At 38.6% G+C, this 15,261-nt stretch overlaps 1 protein-coding gene across 1 annotated transcript in view; it reads right to left on the minus strand.

The window, feature by feature from the left end:
- LOC124061146 (gamma-aminobutyric acid receptor subunit gamma-3) overlaps window positions 1-9,892 on the minus strand; it is a 38,865-nt gene extending 28,973 nt beyond the window's left edge. Inside the window, exons 1-2 of the mRNA XM_046392712.1 lie at window positions 9,398-9,892; window positions 8,996-9,141 (exon numbers count right to left, since the gene is read on the minus strand). Coding sequence (XP_046248668.1) covers window positions 8,996-9,141; window positions 9,398-9,450 — 199 coding nt within the window. The 5' untranslated portion in view covers window positions 9,451-9,892. The remainder of the gene's footprint in view (window positions 1-8,995; window positions 9,142-9,397) is intronic.
- Between the last annotated feature and the right edge of the window lie 5,369 nt (window positions 9,893-15,261).

Genomic DNA, 15,261 nt, shown 5'->3' on the forward strand with positions numbered 1-15,261 from the left:
AGCAGCCACCAAAACGTGAAATTAGTCGGAGAGAATCGGCCCTGTTGATTGGTCAGTAACACAGTGCTGCTCTGCTTCTCAGTCCTCTCATTCCCCATCAGAGTGTATTCATATGCAGACATTCAATGTAATGATCAGTGATGACAACAGGAATCTCAAAAGGTTTCATTAAGACACTCCCAAAAAGAGTACACATAAGGTCTGTGCTACTAATTAGATCTTACATTATTAGACTTTCACAGCAGTCATTATGTAAAAACACAAAGAGAAGAAAAAAACTTTTTGTGATGCCACTGAACACATAAACTGGCTCATTATGCTGTTTCCAAAAGAGAAAATCACCTGTGAAAAAAGGTTACATCTAGACTAGACTTAGACTACACATGTGATCTACTGTACAGTGTCTACTTCATTATACAAAGGTACACTGCTGCATAATCCTGTTCCCTCTGAATTAGGCTCTTATGCAGCTAATTCACATTAGTTATTTATGTTCAGCAGGAAGCAGTGTGCAACGAAAAGCAAGAATGAGGAGGTCATGGTAGGGGAAGTGCACACAAGGATGTTATTGAAGTACACTGATAACATTTCTCTTCATACACAGATTGCATTTGCATTGATTCTCCTCTTATGGTCTTCACCTTGTGTTTCTTTTTAGATTAGTACCCACTTAGAAAGCAGACATCTATGTGATGTCATCTCCTGCTGTACCGCTATAAAAAGATTCACAACTTGTTTCTATTAAATCTACAGAGAAAAGATCAGCAGGATATCCACATCTGAGTCTAACATGTGGTCATGTGACTCACGGACCACCATGACCACCTGCTATTTTCACTGCTATAGACACAGTGTTTTGTGTGTGAAAGAGTCAATTCAAGTGGAATACAGAATGTTAAGATCAATTACTTATCTTCTTGGATACACTTCTACATTTCTAATGCTTAATGTTGTACATTTTAATTTTGCACACAATGACCATTGTGCACAGTTACTATATTCCTATGACAATCACATTACCTGTTTTTTTCATCTGTCTGTGTTGGCCTTCATTAAAATACATTTATTTATGTTTTACAGTGTCCTCTTACCTTTATCTCATGGAAGTGGTAGAATAAAGTACATACTGAAGTGAAGTGCTGTGCTTAAGTGCAAAGCTGAGGTACACTGAATAGACAAACATATTCAGACACACCACTTTATTATGGAATTCAGGTGTGCTGTGGGGCTGTTTTTCAGGGGTTGGGCTCGGCCCTTTACTTCCTCTTACTTCCTGTAAAACAGAAAGGGGATGGCTTATTTCATGGCCAGGCAAGTAGCATGGTGTGGTGCTGCTTGTGTCAGTCCGTGTGTTGTAACAGAAATAGAACGTAAGATGTAGGCTGTAAAAGACTAAAAACAATGAGTAGTTCAGTTGTTAATTATGTCCCTTTGAAAATTTGCTCCTTTGGCAATGAGGCTGCATTGCATTACTTTCTTCATTATACAGTACTAATTGTGTTGCAGGCTATAATTCTGCACCTGCCCACAGTACCACTTAGCAGCAGTTAGGCTGTGACTAGTCATTCAGTAAATGGGGACAGCTCATTAACTTTAGGAAAATAGATAACATGAACTAGAAATTAATTCGTAGCTGTGTATGGGTTATCAGTACAACCATTTCTGAAATATTTGGGATGGTCGTCTACTAAATATACTGTACTCAGGACGCTGTCTCCTCGGATACCAGTATAACAGAAGTAGCTCATATTGGCTGAAGATGGGTAGTTTTAAATAACAACAGGAAGACAGGAGAATAACAGAGAATGAACTCTCTCAGGGGAGGGTATAATCTGCTCTGCAAAGGTGAACGAGTACTTAGAGACATTTATACAACCATCCAGTGAGGGGGAGAGGGAAGCCTTAACCTCTTGTGAGATTTATTCGTCATTAAGGTGGGCAGAGGATGATGAACAGGTCTGGGGAGACATTAACTAATCTCTGTTCTGTTGCACTGGAGCCTGGCCCTGTCTGATGAATGGACGTACATTAGCTGCTAGTGAACTGCAACCTTGTCTTTTTGTTTGACATACTGACAATGGTAATTATGGCAAACAAGAACATGTAGTCATGGCTGGATATTTACCTTTCATATTAATATAAAATAAAAAGAAATGTCCTAATCAGGCCACACTAACCTGTCATCCTTATTCAACGAGACAGAGTTTAAACAAAAACAAAAGAGGGCACAGAACAGAACAATGAAGGTGTTTGACATTAGTAACATGTAGTGGAGTTTGAGTTTCGTAAGTCTTTTGTCACATTGATTCCCCATATTATGCATATTTAATATTATGACACTGATTTAGTATATAAATAATATAACAAATCAAACAAACAATAATCAAACTGAGGTTCAACGCAATGACCTGTGAAGAAATCTTTTTTTTATCTTTTTTGCAGTTTTTAATTACAATATTCTTTGATTCATTAACAGTGTAAAGATAATCACAAAATAGCATTAATCATGGTAAAATAGTACTGAAAGTCAATATGTAATGACATACTTATTGTTAGTCAAATACTGATCTACTAAGTCAGTGTTATGTACTAAGCCTGAAGTTTTACTTATTTCAGAACTTTGTCATTGTAAATAGAAATTATGGAATCTTTCAATTTGGATATATCTCATGATTTTGACTTCTTAATCAAAAGCCAAATGCTAAGGCTGTGTAAATAAAAATGTTGACAATCTCAGAAACTATGGACATATTTACTTTCACCATGCATAACTTTTCATCTGTTCCTCTTGCTGGCAGAAACAGGCTTCCATAATACATTATTTTCCTTCATTTGGTCTCAGCTTTGTCATTGTCTGTTATGTTAACCTACAGTAGGACTCTGGAGTAACTGGTCGTCCTAGCAGGAACTCCCAGTGACACAGGTAGATCTGGGAAAGTCACGACATATTCTTGGTTGGCATCCACGTATTCTGAGCCACAGCATAATGACTTATTGCATAAAGACTTCATCTTCTCCTTTCAGTGTCCAGGCTCATTACTAAAAGAAATGCCAAGGGCTCTGAAATATTCAAAAAGCAGAACAGATGACCTCCCTCTGGCTAACTGTACCACGGCCGATCATCTGTCACCCAGTGAGTAGCTTGACACCAAAGCTAGTTTTTAAAGAGGGCTCTTTAATGAAGGTGTGGGGAAAAAACTGCAGTATGTCTGCAAGTAAGGCTTGGGTTAAACACTTTTCATCTTCTTGCAAATATAAATGAGGGAAATCTGTCATATTTTTACAAAACAAAGGTACAATAGTCGATTATGTGGCATTGTACTTTCATAAACAGTCCTAGCTTAGCAGTGGCACAGCCAAGAGTACAGAGCATTTTCAGGGCTACAGTGTGGACAACTGAGTAACGGTTACTCTGGGTGCAGGTAATAATATGCATGTCGCCTTTATTAATGCTTTATTGATTAATCAGTGTTTCTGGTTAGTTCAGGCCATGTATTATGATTTCATTTCAGACTGAGTGCTTCCTATCTTCTGTTTTACAGTTTTTACTGGAAAATAGACCTGATAATATATCTGGGAACTCCACTGGATCATACAAATACAAACTGCTACATAACATTGAAAAAGCCCCAATGTTGTTTGACATGTTTTTATTAGATCCAGTTATATTGTACTTCTGTATACTGTGAAGGACATATAAACAGAATGTAATGTAAAGTGATGAATGTCCATGCTTTTAGCTTAAGGTCAATATCATTTTACCTCAATAGTATGGCATGATAGTGGTGACAACTGTGTTGTGGACAAATGTGCATCTACTTTCAAATTTTGAACAAATTCTTCAGTCCACATACATCTCATTTCATTGTGCCTGACTGAGCTTCCCCATTTCCAGAACAACTTGGTTTTCTGCTTTTTTCCCCGTCATGTAGCTCTGATTAACTACTGTGAACTAACGTGTAAACCACATCATTCAATGACTGTCATCTGCTGAGCTAAGTCTGACAGATCCTGACAGCATCTTTTGTAACCAACTAGGTGATGGTGTGAACAAAAGCCTCACTCATACAGTAATTCTGTTGGAAAAGGTGGCATTTGAAACAACACATTCCCGTTTTCTTTTTCCAATCTGAAGTTCTTCTGTTATGTCATGCCTCTTTGAAAACCCATTATATTACTGTGACGGTGTCAGCTTTTAACTGCTTCTGTCTTGACATTATGCACAATGGAGACAAAAACACAGCTGTTAATTATAAGTGGATTTTTACTGAAGTCCATTCGAGAGCTTCACATGTACTCATTGAACTAGAGCTACACTGAAATAACTTTCCTGTTTAAAGATCTTATCCTTAAGACTTTCATGAGATCCATCCCCAATTAAAACAATTTATGACCAAGGTTTTTTCATTAATAGTCATTAATGAATTTAAATTCTTTAACTACCTTCCTTTGTATTAGGTAGCGGCAGAGTCCACCATTCTTATGTTGAATTTAAATTGCTTATCTTTGTATGAGAGATTTATAGGAAATGATGCCGCATGTAAACCAGTATAACTCACTGATATCAGCCTTACTCTAAAATTTATTAATGCCCTATTAGAGCTTTGTTAAATTACTGCTAGTAAATGAAATATATTACCCAGAAACTGAGAATGAGAGTGTGTTTTTTTTAGTTTAACTTTTCATAATGTAAAAGGGAAAAAGTGTTATTTCAAATGAAGCTTAAAGGTATGAAACTCAGTGAAGTCTCATAAAAATTCTCTTTTCTTAGTTTTCATCTCTTTAAATGTTTAATACCACTACAGGCAGACATGACACAAGTGAGATTCAGTTCTGTGTGGATTGTCTCTCACAATCACCAGCACAGGTAGAACTTTACATTAAGGCTATGTGGTGGAAATGCCCCTTTTTACTTGACCATGGGCCATCACAAGCTTTAAAAAGTCACATTCAACTATGCTTAAGAGGGCAAGGGCGAACGACTTTAATGCACCATCTGCCCTCAAAGGGTCAGAATCACAATAAATGAATGCTATGTCATTTATCTGTGGTTTGTGGTCAGTGGACGTGAAAAAAAGAAGCTAATTTCCAGCATCTATTTATCATTGCTTCTTTCTTGATATTATCCATATAAGTTAATTTTGTCAGCTTTGGCTGAGCAACCAGGGAGGAACATGCGGATTTGTAACACACAATACAATAATAATTTACTGTGTGAATCAGTGTGTGAGGAAAAAACCGAGAGAAAAAGAAAGGATTGGGTAGTCCCCACAGTAGATTAGAGAAAAGGTCAGCGTTTATTCCTACCTCGTTTCTACATCCTGTGATTTACAGCTGAGGAGGGTAGCACACACACCATCCATTAAATGTGAAATTCCTTCTCTATTCTCTGTTTATTTCACAGGTTTATTGTATTACTACATACATCACTCCCTTTAGATTCTGCAAAACAAAATCATTGCCATCACTACTACTAATACTTTCCAGGTTACGCAGTTTAAAATGATCATTATAAAGTTAAAATTGGACATCAAAGTTTGATATTTTAAACATGGCTGACCTCACATCACATTGCATGAAAGGTCTTCCTAGCATTTTAATCTGGCTCTTTGACTTACTGTCACTGCTCTCCAAATGTCATTTTTGCCCAATTGCAAGCTGCTTATTCAGTTAAAAAAAGCTTTGAAAATCTACTGTATACCACCTGCTCTGCACAAAATAGCAGACAGACAAAGATAGTGAATAGGAATTGAACACAGAGGAGCTCTTAGCAGCTGGGGATTCAGATATTTCTCTCAGGAGTTGGTTGAGCCCCATAACAGAGCTAAAAGAGAGAGAATATTGGACTGCAATGCTAATGTTGCTCTGAATGTATTGGATGTTCTTGTCGTCCGTAGGAGGCCAAAAAAAAAAAAAAAAAGAAAAAAGAAAAAATGATTTGAAGTGCTCAGAACCACAACTTGAAGAACTCCATATGCCGCTCATTTTCAAGGCCACAGATACAGCTAAAATAATGAAGAATACAGTACAGAAGATTACAAAGCAAATTTGCATTCCAGTAAGGGTTAATTTAAAAGTAAATGTGCAGCTGAACATCTGTTATTTCAGGTCAGAGTGCATCGTCCCTTTTGTGGCCAGATGTTGTTGGAAAACCTTTAACTGCTTTCACTGACTCGTGTTTGTATGTGCTACAAGACATGGAGGTGTTAGAGCATTAAGTGAGGCAAATAAAAACACCTGACAGCAGCCACAGGGTCAGTGGAAGTAAAGAAAACTAACAAAAAAAAAAACCCTGATGTGATACACGAGAGAGGAGAGTATGTTTTTTTAGTGTAACTTTTCATAGAGAGTTAGAGTTATTTATTGGAGTCAAAGTGACATCGTGAGAGTGGCACTAAGGATGTGAGTGAGGGATCAACTCACTCGGGACAGCATCAAAAGGTCTATTCTGCCGCTCACGGCGCCCCTCGGTGACATCCCGTGTACCAGTAATGTTTGCTTCTGTCTGTCACCTCTCTGTCAGGCCAAAACAATAGGGATTACCTGGCTTGGTATTCATAGTAATGGCTGTGGTATAAATGCAACAGCTGCCCTTGGACTCAAGTAAAACAGATGTAAAAGAGTGTTTGCTAAAACTACATTAACAAGACTTACACGATGACCAGATGGCTTCCCCCTGCTTTCTTGTCCATCTCCTGTTATAACCACTTCACCTGCTTCTGAAACATTATCCTAAGAAATATTTCAAACAGAGTTTATATTGTCAGCAATAAATCAGGGCTAGTACTGCTTGCCACTCACTTGCTGGCATTCTTGAACACTTTTAAAGCATGCACATTTGCTGAATTAATTATCCTCAGGGACACTGAAGGACCTCACTTAACGTAGTTATTTGATTAATTGCACAATTGGTTGGTGCTGAAATATGCACCGCTAAAGAACAACTAAAACTAAGATTGTAATGGCCTCAAAATCATATGTGGGAATCTTATTTGTGGGCAGTCGTGGATCAGCGGTTAGGGTGTCGGACCCGTAACCGGTGGATCGCTGGTTCGATTCCCCGTTCCGGTGTCCATGGCTGAGGTACCCTTGAGCAAGGTACCTAACCCCCACTGCTCCCCGGGCGCTGCACGCGGTCGCCCACTGCCCCGGGTTTGCTGTGTGTGTGTGCACGTCACTTGGGTGGGTTAAATGCAGAGAACAAATTTCGTTGGAGTGAGTTCCCTCCAATGACAAGATATGTCACTTTCCTTTCCTTTCCTTAAGTCAACAGGTGATAAGTTTACAGCTACAGCTAGCCCGTGTCTGTCAAAAATTCAAAAATCTGCCTACCAGTACCTTACAAATGAATGTGTTATATCTTGTTTGCTTAATCCAAACACAAAGAGAAATATAAAGACAAGTGGTTTTATGGGGAGTCACATGCTGCCTCTATTTCTTAGTGAACAGCAACTAGATGTTGAGAATTAATGGAGTTACAGTAACTGAATGCCCGGTGGCAGACAAAATTGCCTTGAAAGCAAAAGTCAACATTTACTTCATAATTTATACGTTAAAGCAAAAAAACTTGATATGATCTCAGGTGTCAGTATGTCAGTTCTACACAAACTTCTTAAAAAAACAAGTACACCAGCGCTGGTTGTGTTAAGATAAGGGGTGAGTATTGAAATACTGAGGGGACCATTAACACAGGAAGTTAGCCGGCAGACCAGCTGGTTCAACACTGCATAAGTTCTAAATGTATCAAGACATGGCAACAAAATTCCAAAGACAGAAGAACTGCATCAGCAAAGAAGAATCATGATTAGAAGCTGAATCTGAGGTAACAGCAATGCCTGAAGAACACATCCCTTCATGACAGAAATATTTCATTTGTGTTATCCATCCATCATGACTCATGAACCAGATGACAGGACATGACCATCATTTACTGATCCTGACACCAGAGACATTCACAGAGGAAAGAGAAGCAGGAAGCAGGTGTGAATATTATGTCTGCATGACCAACAAACAACATATCCTCAGACCCTCTCATACTGTGCACGACACGAGAAATGCAAATGCAACAGGCGCGAGAGCCTGCAAATTATAAAACCCCTTACATCTCCCTCCTAAACTCCAAGTTCCAACCTCCAAATGTAATTTATATTCATGAGAATATGCTGATGAGCAACATCTTGACCTTTGTTGCTGCAGGTCAGTGAGTAACAAACAGCTGAAAAACTGGGCGATTCTCTACAAACAAGCAAGGATACGATGTGACAATGAACAAATGCAGTGTGCAACGGGGACAGCTAGTTTGTCTAAAACTTAAAAATTTATTCTGACTCTAATGTTTTCAAATGTGTTAAGAATGATATAAACGCAGTAAGCTATTTCTTAGAAGATAGATAAAATAAAAATATTTATTTTGTGTAAAATTATGATGGTATATATTTATTATTTTAAAAAATCTACAAATTTTGACTACAGGTTCCATATGCATGTAGTGATTAGGCATATTTCAGATACTCAAACACTGTGAGCAAACAATGAGCTCTCATAGAGGTGTCAAAACACGCTACAATCACACATTGCACATTGCAACAATCACAGAGATGTCTGCTCGTCACCTCTGACAAAACTGGAAAAGCGGCCACAAGCAGCTGCGATGCCTGACCTTGTGAAGTACGGCTACTGAAACCTGACTTCTTTACTCAGTCTGTGTAGCTGCTGCTGCCATAAAACATTAAGAAGCTTCACAGCAACTCTTACGCTGCATGCCTTTTGCACACATTATGTTGCTTATGGTCTGTGATGTATTATCACAGACACCAGGTATCTGCTCATTTACCATAACAGCAACTGAATCTGTAGGTTTAGGTGTATGGTTAGTTCATACAGGCAGCATTCATCAGTTCCACACACATAGCTCATTTACAGTACAGCAATGTAGTTAATTTACAGTCTAAAACGTGGTGAGTATGTACATATATATGACAAAAGAGTTCTTCACCTCCGATATCCGGTCGCAGCTTCTTATCATATTCTTTGAGTAAATTGTTGAGTATTTCCGTGGTGTCAGTGTCTTGTGATTTAGGAGCCAGCATTTGGTTCACAGTGACATCTTCATAGTCCTCCTCATACTCAACTGTTAGGGAGCTGTACAGGCAGAATATAAGAAGGTGTTTGAAAACAGGCGATGTCGGTGTTGTAGAGACTGCATGCATGGACACAATATATCAAAGTCATTCAGAGACTCCTTCAGATAAACTTGGAGCTGAGCCTAAAGTTTTCTTTGGGAAGCAAGTGACAAGCATCAGCGCATCAGAAGATCTTAAGTTCATCTTGTCCAACATCCCTAAACACAACACATGCTTTTTTATCTTTAAGAGCAGTTTGAAAGGACGCCACTTACCGGGTGTGAAGGACAGACAGGAGTAAGACATAAGCCAGTAATTTGGATGACATGTTTCTCGCAGGGTGACAACAAGTAACGTTAGAATTGTGCCAGAGGACGGTGCGTATCGGTGTCTGGACACGATGGTCACAGCTGCTCAGAGGATGAAGCGAGGGGAAAGCTCCATATAGTTTGTAATCCAGAAGAAATTTTAGTCATTGTGATAAGCAGACGTCTGAAAATCCTTCCTTCACAGGCGCTGTGAGACGGAGGAGCAGCTTCTCATTTTGTGAGGTTGCAGATCGCGGACACTGCTGGTCTTACGCAGGTGCGCACACTCTCAATGCGTCCTCTGAAGGAGCCTAATTCACCCAAAACTCCTCTACGTGCAAGTCTGCGTCACTCCACTGTCTTAAGGAATACTTTGTGCTCTTCTCATAAGACCTGTCCAAGCATCATAAAAATGCTTTCTGTTTTGCGTTTATTCTTTCTCTTCCTAATTTTTAGGGGATATGTCCCTAATACAAATAAAGCTTGAGTGGTTAGTACTAAGCTGGAGTATTTTTAGATACTATTTTAACAAGGCACTGAGTATTCATAGTAAATAAAACAATTATTAGTAATCCCAGTTACTAGTATTTGCAATTTCTTCATGGTGAAAAAAGTTATGCTTCTTCTCTTCTTCTTCTTGTGTTTAAAATGTTATTAGCCTACTGTTTTTCATTGTTTTTACTGATTATTATTATTTTTTCTATGTTTTTATTTTGGCAATGCACGTGCAATTTGATCACACGTGACGTGGCCTCTTCAGATCTCTTCCTAGTTGCCACATATTCATTTGAAAGCTTGCATATCAAAGTGCTACAAGAGCTCTTTCATAGCTGCCAAATTCTATTAATTGGTCTGCAGCCGTTTGTAGCAGTATTTGTAATTGTAATGGAGAGCCCTTGTCCTGCTGTCTTCATATTGTGTATATACTTTATGTCCAACCGGGCAGTATCTGTCTCCTAAAAGCCCACTTTCAATACCAACCCTTATATGAACAGCTTAGGTGTAAAGCCCAAGCTGATATAACACTCATGACTTCATTATGACTTAGACACAAGTTATGATGGATATTATGAAATTATGAAATATGAAATATTAGGAAATGACACAGTGAGCACATACTTTAAGGGTACCTGTTGTGGGTATTTACTGGTATAAAGTGGTTCCCTCTCAGCAGTTTTTATAAAGGGTCATTCAGAGGTTTTCTGCAGAGAATAAGGCAGCTGCCCCTTGGCCCTCCTTGGCTATCATTTTAAATGAATGGGCAGCTTTGCCTGAGCCTCAGTGAGACACCTGAGCACCAAAAATGAAACAACAATTCCTCCCTCTTGTGTTTTACCTCTGACACATACAAAAGATTCCTGAAGGGTAGAAATAAACTGATGGGACGAATAATCCCTCAGTGACAGCCAGAGGATCTTATAATTGTCGATTCCCTTTTTTTTTTTTTTTTTTAATTCTAGGTGGTAATAAATAATGTGAATAACGCCTTTACTTCATCAAATTAAGACTAATAGTCGACAAAAACAACAAACATCTCTGTGAGTAAGGCCACAGCCACAATAATATCAAGACACTTGCATGGTCCTACACAGCTATGGGCAGCAGTGGCTTCAGTATTGTGTTTAACAGATGGCGTGATGATCCTGTGACATCGATCGTGTCTGCAGTGCTGCTGCTGCAGCTGACTGCTGTCATCCTCTGCTGGTTAAACAGAGAAATGCAGACACGCAGAGAGATGGTACCAGAGCAGCAGGTGGAGCTCATATAAACATGATTATAGCATAGAGCATCCGCATAAATCAACTAGAACCTTATTGCTTGGTGTTCACTAGTGAATTATGTGCTGCCCGCTGCAAGAATTACAGCTTCAGTGGTCCCATAGGAAATGATTAAGAACATGTTCATTTTTTATGATTTTGTTCTTTTGACATAAATGGACTCTAAATGTGGGAGAGGAGTCTATATTACAAGCAAGCATCATTTTAATGTGTTTGGATTATATATATACTGTATATATATACATATGTGTGTGTGTGTGTGTGTAAGAGTTAATTATTGTTACATGTTTAGTTTGAGAAAATAGAAAATAATTTACAGTATTAGGATTATGGATTATTATAGAAGACCCTAATTATGTGTGATTATTTATTATTCATAATAATATAACAGATCATTTGTTATTTTTTATTATTATTTATTATTTACAGCCTAATTCTGTCTTTCTGTATCCATTGCTGTGGATTTTTGCATACCAGTATCAGCGGAACAAGATAAAAGAAGCACATTGTGACCACAAAAAGTCAACATATAGCAATTCAAAAAGAATCATATCGTGGAACTCATGTGGGTTATTCATTCTAGTGCAGAAAGAGACAGAGAACAGCTTATCCGTCACAGCTTCAATCCTCAGAATATCGAAGCCTTGTACTATAGTACCTGTATATTATACTTGTACTTGAACTAAGTACTTGTGCTGTAGCTTCAGTCCTCACAATGTGGGCAGTTCAGTGAACTTGCGTCTTTCATTTCTCTTAATTTTAACAATTTTACTCCGCCGAGCAGCTGTGCAAGATATTGCAAAAATATAAGTGCAAATTTATAGACAGTGAATGACTGGCTCAGAGAAGGACAGTCACAGCCATCATTTTGCCTTGTTTGAATGTCAGCTTGACCAAAGATTTCAGTGTCTAGCTGCACAGTAATACAGCATGTTCAGTAAATAGTGAAAGTTGTTATCATGACACGTCATCACTTTCAAATGCTGATTTCAGTATTAAAGGCACATTACATCTGTTAGATCTAAAATGCATATAAAGTTACAACTGATAGTCTGAACTTGAAGTTTTCTGCTGACCTTTCAAAAAGCTTCTTTATGAACTATGCATCAATGCACAAAGATAACAGATCTGAATGATACATGTCTCCTCAATAATGTGTGCTTTTTAATGTTGTTGCAGTCACTGCATACAAGACTACATGTGCGAGCGTTCATTCAGACACCAAATTAAAGCACACTTTATTGTGACATTCCTGCACAGTGTGGTACTGCGACTAGGAGGGGAACAGAATATGTTGATCAATCTGGTACGAATTCACTTCAGGTAATGATGCAATATTTTGTGCAAACAGTTTACAAATGACATGTGATCATATGAGGAAAACTGATTCGAGGTTTTCTTCTGAAAATCAATAAAATGATATACACAACAGAAATGCTTGCTGTACTCATGGAAAGAAAAGCTCTGTCACATACAAAAATATGGTATAACTTTACATGATACGATCTTACCTCTGCAGGAGAAAGGTAGACTCAATCTTGAATCCTAGTAAAGAAGAGAGTGCTCACTCAGCACTTGAGAAATCAAATTACATCAGTGAGCTATGTACATGCAGAAGCTACAGATATTTTGTATGCTGATAAAGTAGCTGCAGTATATATCTGAACATAAGGTACACCGAGGGTCCTCTCATCCCTACTGACTAAGCAGTTTTGCAGATGTGTCATAGATAGTATCCATAATGAATAGTGCCTTTTATTAGAACTACCTACATGTACCGCACAGGTTTTTAACTCCTAACATTTTGCCAGATCCTCATTTGGCCCTGAGCCACAGCCTGTGAAAACCTCACTGATACCTGTGTGTGGTTTATTGTCACATTGGTACAGATGAAAAGTCCACAATGTTAATGTTAGTGTAAAGCTACAGCCAGGAGGTGATTATCTTAGCATAGCATAAAGGCTGCAAGCAGCTAGTAACAGCACCTCTAAAGGGCTGTTCAGACAGAAAAGGAAATTCTAACAGTGGAAGATGTGTTCAGAAGCTTAAGTTAAGTAAAGGTATTTACACACTGAGAAAATACTAAAATTTCTGCCTTCAAAAGCGTGTGTCAGTATTAATGCTGCTTTCCATTTTACGAGTTGTTTTCCAACTTCTGAAGCCAGAAATGACAAATCGAACGCCACCTGAAGCTGGGATTCCGACTTGTCAGGTCCTCAGAGGACACCAAGTTCGCAAACCAAGATGGCTGCCCAGAGCATCGACTGTAAATAAGACCTGTGGTTTTGTGTTCAATTTAGTAAGTCAAATACACAATACTGTCTTACTGCTGCCTATGAAATGCCATGTAATGTGTTTTTTATCAGCTGGTGCTGCTTGTAACTGGTCAATGTTGCTGTAACAACAATGGCTGAATAACATTAAAGACGAGCTGTCTTGTGTTGTGACAAATAGAACATCCAATTCGGTTTTTAATGGATGTGATGTCACTCTGAGTCCAGATTTCTGGCTTACGAGTAGAAATCAAATGTAGGGTAAGTACATTATTAGTAAAATGTACAGTACTTAAGTATCAAAAGGAAAATGACTTATTGTGTTGTAAAATGTTCCCTGTCAGTGATTTCCTGCTATATCTGACATTTTGGATTAATATTACTGCTGCCTTAAAGAGCATGTTGTACTTTATCAGTGAGGGCTGAGCTCATTTTAACTACTTTGTATGCTGTTGGCTGGTTTCATCTACAGCAGTGCATCATATTCTATAAGATGATCATATGTTTGTAGAGTCTCTGTCCACTGAGAACGATGTATCTCTAAACAGTCAGAAAAACAGCCCATTTTCAGCTTTGTGGTGATGCATTTTACAGCTAACGCCAGCAGCTTTTAAATTGTTTATTTAGCTTGAAAAGGAGGAGGGTTTTCAACACATAAAGGAAAACTTTCATGGTTTTCACTGGACAAGAAAGGGATAAAAATTTGTAACCTGAAAAGTAAAGCTGTCAGACAAATGGAGTAAAAAGTACAGTATGCTTTTCAGTAGTAGAGTAGTGGAGTAGAAATATAAACTTGCATGGAATCACTCAAGTAAAGTACAAGTACCTTGAATTTGTACTGCAGTACGGTACCTGAGTAAATGCACTTTGCTACATTTCATCACCATCACCATCAAATTCTCTCCTTGCATTATTTGCACAAATTTGACTGCTGAAATTATTTGTGTTCATTTGCACCAAGTCACCATATGTGACTCTACAGGGGATGATTGATAAGTCCCAAGACCCAGGGTTGAAAGAGATGAGTTACACAGCTTGTTTTGTGCACATGCAGTTCAGACCTTGATTGTGCAGAAAGTTTGAATAACTTTTGTGGTGTTTCTATTTTGAGTAATTGAAAAGTGCAGGTCAGCTCTGTCTGAGAAAATAGACACTGGCTTTCATTCAGTGATCCCACTACCTCGATCCGAAAGGCTCATCATTCAGGAGGTCCACAAGGACATGGTGGTAACACTAGGGGAGGGTGACACCCTCAGACTGCTGCCTCATCCCCATGATGAAGAGGGAGTTCAGTGGTCATCATTTTGACAGGGATGATGATGATGTTGTCATTGCTGTGGACACATTCTGGAGGTTGAGATGCCAGCCTCTACAAAGAAGGGATGCTCCATGACCGCTGGACTAGGGGTGTATGGGGAGGGGAGGGGACTATGTTGAAAATTAATGTGATAGGATTTTACCTTTTTACCTCATCAACCTTACTAAAAAGTTAGGGTTAGGCAGTTTCAACTTAAAAGCTGAAACTCTATCTTTTTTTCTTGGCTGAATCAGTGGGTTATATGTAAAATATCCATATAAAGCCCGGCAAGCAACAACACATTCTGGTAGCGTGGAGTATGATTTGTCAGTGCTGTGGTGGTGGATGAAAGCGGATGGTCCACCTCAAGAGCATATACTGCAGCCTATCTTTGCTTCTCAAGCTATATGCTATGATTGATGTCATTTGGTGCCATCAGTGACAGCTTAATTTGGTGCAGAGTATGGGCCTGCTGAATGGAAA

Source organism: Scatophagus argus, chromosome 6 (genome assembly GCF_020382885.2).
Source record: "Scatophagus argus isolate fScaArg1 chromosome 6, fScaArg1.pri, whole genome shotgun sequence".
Classification (NCBI taxonomy): Eukaryota; Metazoa; Chordata; class Actinopteri; family Scatophagidae; genus Scatophagus; species Scatophagus argus.